At 40.9% G+C, this 5731-nt stretch overlaps 2 protein-coding genes across 2 annotated transcripts; both read right to left on the bottom strand.

Moving 5' to 3' along the window:
* Positions 1–387: 387 nt before the first annotated feature.
* LOC118985220 (T-cell surface glycoprotein CD1a-like) lies at positions 388–1982 on the bottom strand. Its single transcript, XM_037043584.1, is given in 5 exon segments — positions 388–739; positions 909–1002; positions 1328–1465; positions 1468–1605; positions 1821–1982. Coding segments are annotated over 5 exon segments (531 nt in total). The 5' UTR covers positions 1906–1982; the 3' UTR covers positions 388–663.
* An 18-nt stretch (positions 1983–2000) lies between these two features.
* LOC118985844 (T-cell surface glycoprotein CD1a-like) lies at positions 2001–4192 on the bottom strand. Its single transcript, XM_037044684.1, is given in 4 exon segments — positions 2001–2170; positions 2386–2664; positions 3396–3662; positions 4132–4192. Coding segments are annotated over 4 exon segments (777 nt in total).
* Between the last annotated feature and the right edge of the window lie 1539 nt (positions 4193–5731).

Below are 5731 nucleotides of genomic sequence, written 5' to 3'. Positions count from 1 at the left end.
AATTTACACAAATAGGTCTCTACAGTTGTAAGAATGGTTAGCGGCAAAATCCTGTTTCTCCTCAGGGACTCAGAGAAGTCACTGAAGAACTAGTAAAGTGTGAAGACTTTGAACAAAAGGACCATAAAATATTCCAACTACAACACACGTCAGGAAGCTAAACAATGAGAAAAGACTGTATATTTGGCATAAACTTAACACAGGTTTTTTACTGACAGCGTACTACATACAGTTAATACACTTTATAAATGATACGAACTTTAAGAAGATACAGACTTTGCTCTCAGAAAACTTTAAAATTAGAAGGAAAAAGGGACCTGAGTAGCTGCAACAAAGGATAAAAAGTATCAACTGGACAAAGTGCGCTGCACAGTGTGGTGGGAATTCGAATACTGCTTCCACTTGTGAGTCAGGGAACGGCCCCCAAAGAAGTCACATGTTACATGGGCCTGAGATTCATTAATTTTCCAATATGTAGAGGTTACTAGGGTCTCATTTTATCCAGAGTTAACATATGAGTTTTAAAATTTCAGAACTGGGTCAGAAAGCAAATCCTGCAAAATTACAACTGGTTTATATTAATAACAGACCATTAAATAAACATAAGTAAACAACAAAAACTGTACAAAAGTGCACTGAAAGGAATTATCGCCATGCTGAGTTTTAAGTATGTTTTGAGTCCCTGGGCTGCTGGAATCTCTCCAAGGGAAGAAGAATGGGAGGAGGTTCACAGTGTTTCCTAATAAGAACAGAGATGAACGTTACTGTGCATGAGGTGGAGGTGAATTGAAGAGTAAAAGGAAAGGGACTAGGGAAAGAAGAATTAGGAGAGAGAGAGAGGAAAAAAATACAGGACAACAAGTAAGGAGGGCATAAAAGAAAAGGAAAGATGGGTACAGAAAACTCACCAGCGCTTTTTCAGCCAAAATGCAAGACCTGTCAGAAGAATCACCAGGGATACCATCACTGCCACGATGATCCAGCCCTTGGAGGTTGGATGGTCTGTGGGTTCGGGTGCACACAGGGGTGTCATTTCAAATCCACCCCTTGTTTACTACATTTCCCTCATCTGCTTTTTTAAATCTGAATGTTCACCCCATTCATTAATCTCCTTTCTTCTGTAATCCCTCTTCAGACATGAATCTTTCATCTAACCCTGAACATCTTCCTATATCTACAGGTCTCTTATTTCCAACTCTTATTTATTGACTTATTTTCCTTCTTTTGGGTTTGGAGTCCATAAATTCCAGATGTTTTATCTGGCTCTTTGGCTCTGTTTGTGGACCATCTCCTCCTATTCCCAGTGTGGACCCCAGTTTTTTCTTACCCAAGTAGAGGATGATGTCCTGGCCTTCTAGACTGCTGTGTGTCACCCAGCAAGATAGGCCAGATGTCTTGGTGGCTTCCACATCCAAGCAAATCTGAAGATACCATGTCCCATCAGCATTGGGCAAGATATCACTTGTTGAGAGCCCTGTTGTGCCTGTTCACCTCGCATCCACATAACCGAAATTGGCTTTGGGTAGAAGCCAGAGACATGACAAACCAGCAACAGATGGTGAGGACCAGCACTGGGGCCAGTGGACAGCCAGGCCTCTGGTTTGACTGCAGAAGTCAGGAAAGACATTCAGATAAGGACTCTAACACAGACTTGGAGGTTCATATCTTCACCTCAGTTTAGACAGACATCTCTGTCCCACCCTAGGAATTCATCACATGTTATCCCTCTCCCTCTTGACTCCTTATATTAAATTTAAAGGGATGGTTGGAAGGTATAATTTTAGAATACAAAATTCTTGGAGGAAGGATATGGGACTGACCTTTCCTTTGGAGATCTGCCTTCCCTGCATCAAGGAGACCCAAAAGGAAGCGTGGGCAGGTGTTGCTAATCATCCAGTGTGTCATTTTGTTGACGACAATGCGCTGATTGAGTACTTTGCCTATCTGCTGAACTCTAGTTTCATTCTTCAGAGATGGCACCCATGAACCTTTCTGGAAGCTCAGGAGCTCCAATCCTTGGTAAGCCAATTGGCTGAAGCCTNTTGTGCCTGTTCACCTCGCATCCACATAACCGAAATTGGCTTTGGGTAGAAGCCAGAGACATGACAAACCAGCAACAGATGGTGAGGACCAGCACTGGGGCCAGTGGACAGCCAGGCCTCTGGTTTTACTGCAGAAGACAGGAAAGACATTCAGATAAGGACTCTAACACAGACTTGGAGGTTCATATTTTCACCTCAGTTTAGACAGACATCTCTGTCCCACCCTAGGAATTCATCACACGTTATCCCTCTCCCTCTTGACTCCTTATATTAAATTTAAAGGGATGGTTGGAAGATATAATTTTAGAATAGAAAATTCTTGGAGGAAGGATATGGGACTGACCTTTCCTTTGGAGATCTGCCTTCCCTGCATCAAGGAGACCCAAAAGGAAGCGTGGACAGGTGTTGCTAATCATCCAGTGTATCATTTTGTTGTCAACAATGCGCTGATTGAGTACTTTGCCTATCTGCTGAGCTCTAGTTTCATTCTTCAGAGATGGCACCCACGAACCTTTCTGGAAGCTCAGGAGCTCCAATTCTTGGTAAGCCAATTGGCTGAAGCCTACCACAGCTCCCCCAGGGTGCAGCTCACAGCCTCCTGTTATCTGTACCTCAAAGGGATCTAGGGAAGAGGGGTTGTAAATTAGAGGAAAGGGAGAGTAAAAAAGGTGGAATGAGTGGAAGCAAAAATAGGAAGTAAATTGGGCGGTTTGAGGTAATGGAACAAAGTTTGGCTTAATCAAAAGTTTAGACAAAGCTTAATTGGTAGTAGTTGAAGGTGGAGAAAACACAGATTCCATTTTTTAAAGAAATGGAAGGTTGCAGATTGTTGAAAGAAGGTGACACAAATGATGAGAACAAGAGAATAAGGAAGGACTTGGTATGAGAGAGTTGTAATTATAAAAACCTAGGGTTATGCAATAGGTTACAATGAATGTACAGAGAGAGATTGCTGAAGAGATTGAATGCTGGGAAAAATCAGAACAACTATCAACAACTGAACCTTAAAAAAAACTAGGCAAAAACCACAACAGGAACAGAATCATAGAAATGGAGATCACATGGGGAGTTATCAGCAGGGAAGGAAAGGGAGGAGAATGGGGAAAAGGTACAGGGAATAAGAAGCGTAATTGGTATGTACAAAATAGACAGGGGAAGGTTAAGAAAAGTATAGGAAATGGAGAAGCCAAAGAACTTGTATGTACAACCCATAGACATGAACTAAGGGGGTAGGAGATAAAGGGGAGAAAAAATTGGACAACTGTAATCCCATTCTTAAAAAGAAAAGAAACTTATTGATACACACCCCCACCCACCCACATTGCACTTCCCAATTTGGGGAATTGAACTTACATTCAAGCTTCCATTCACTGGCATGGTTGTGAAGAATGTGCAGCAATCAAATGTGGGCCCCATGGACTAACTTTTCCACAATCTTCATCTCATTTTTGCTGAAGTTGCTCTTGGCCCAAGGCCACAGGAAAATAATACTGCCAGAGTTGCTCTCCCAGCCTTGAATCTGCAGCTCACCCAACCAAACAGAGCCCCAACTTTGTGCCCAGGAATGGTTGTGTAAGTATGAGATATAGTTGGCTTGTAAGGAGATCGGCTCCTGAAAGGCTGTGTGGCAAAAGAACAAATAGAATGAGGAGGAAAAAGGCATTGGGAAGGAGAGAGAATGAAGAAAATAAGGTGCCAGAAAGGGAAATCTCAGAATCTGAAGATAAGGGAAGCCATAGTTACCTTATCGGACATTCGGCTGCCTAGGGTCCCATGCTTTATATACAGAGTGGGGCAAAAGTAGACTTACAGTTGTTCATATGGAAAATAATACAATAACTAATAAATAACAATAGAAGGATAAACTCTGTGTTTCACACACTCACAACTGTAAACCCACTTTTGCCCCAGCCTGTACAACCTTCATAAGAGCACAGACTCCTAGAGTAAGGATACTCAGAATGGAACCATGCTGACATTCTCACTCTCCAGGTGTGTTCTGAGGACACAGCACCACACAGAAACACACACACGTGTACACACACACACCCTGTTTTGTACCTAACTGGGCAGTTGCCAGAGTTCTTACCATCTTCATTGTCACCACCTGCGAGGAAAACTGCTAGCAATAGAATTTGCAGATACAGCATTTCATTTACAGATGTTATTTCTTTCTCTCAGAAAGGTTTGTCTTTGATTTCTGTTTTAAAGAAACCTACCGCACAGTGCCCCTATTCTGACTTCCTCCTCAACCAACAGACAAACCAACAACAAAAAAAAAGTACTCCTTCCTTAAACCCTAGATGCCAATTCAACCTCTCATTTCCCCTCCAGGTCTGACCCTCTTCTGGCTTTTAGCATCTTCCCCTTGTTCCCAGCCTTCATTCTGTTCCTCTTTCTTTTATTCAGCCTCTATGGAATAAGTCATATGTGGAATTAAAAAGTCAATTTGCCTCGGAGGACATTTTCTTCTCATTTATACAATAAAAGCATAAAACTAAATGTATTTACAATTCCTACTTAATGTTCTTATGTCCCTGCTCTTTTCTGTTACTCTGTCCTTCTCTTTCCAAATCTTAATATTCTCCAAATACACTCTTTTTCTGTTTCAGCCCCATCCCACCTCATTCATATTTCTATTTTATTGGTTGCTTTATTTGATTTTCAGAATGTCCTATGTTTGCTCTAATGGTATAAACTACTCCATTATTCATAGGAAAGAACCAGTAGCCATCACAGAGACCACAGGAACCTTGTAACTCATAAACATCTCTGTTTGACTTGCACTGATATATATTCATTGATATATGTTCATTTACCCGAGTCCCTTAGCACCTGCTTGGATATAAGCATCTTATAACATTCATGAATATACAGTGGTCTAAAATGCAATCGCTTTATTTAGGAAGCTCTTTATTCTACTTACAAAGAAAAGACATCAACCAAGAACTATAAATCTTGGTGTGCTGGGTTTTATTATAATGTATAGACTCTAGAGCAGGGGTGTCAAACTCATTTTTACCAGGGGCCACATCAGCCTTGAAGTTGCCTTCAAAGGGCTGACTGTAATTTTAGGACTGTATAAATGTAACTACACCCCAACAAGTGAGAGCTCAGCGATGCCACTGAGTAGAAACAAGGTGCCGGGCTGGAGAAAACAAGGTATAGGGCTGGATCTGGCCTGTGGGCCTTGTGTTTGCTTGCCATTTGTGCTCTAGACAAAAAAATAATCCTTTTTGAAACGATATTTTGTGAAGTGGCAATCTTAACTGATGTTGCCTACCCAGAATCTGAACTTGAGTGGTATGGTCAGGGTGTGAGGTCTATATACCTCTGTGGTGCTGAATCCCCACCATCTTAACAGAATGCCTGGCAAGGTACTCAAAGAATAATTTTGAATGATTGAATGATTTGGTTCAGGCATCTAATTTTTTATTCACATTTTCAACATACTTTTTAAGACATCAGAAATCATTATTTGTATTTCTACCTGGTGAAGTGAGAATTTTAAACAGTTTTATTTAGGAGTAACACATATGTCTATAATGCTATAAATCTTCCACTACTTAAAATTAAAAAAAAACAACTGATAATTTTTGGGAAAGAAAATCAATAGAGTATTCTAGAGTTATTTTCCCAAGATTTCCTTTCTAATTGGTCCTGCTTTATTGTCCTTGCTTTTCTCATCA

The sequence above is a fragment of the Sturnira hondurensis genome, unplaced genomic scaffold (genome assembly GCF_014824575.4).
Source record: "Sturnira hondurensis isolate 20B ecotype Veracruz unplaced genomic scaffold, ASM1482457v3 Scaffold0004136, whole genome shotgun sequence".
Classification (NCBI taxonomy): Eukaryota; Metazoa; Chordata; class Mammalia; order Chiroptera; family Phyllostomidae; genus Sturnira; species Sturnira hondurensis.
Note: the sequence above shows the minus strand (reverse complement) of the source record. Positions and strands in the feature narration are given on the sequence as shown.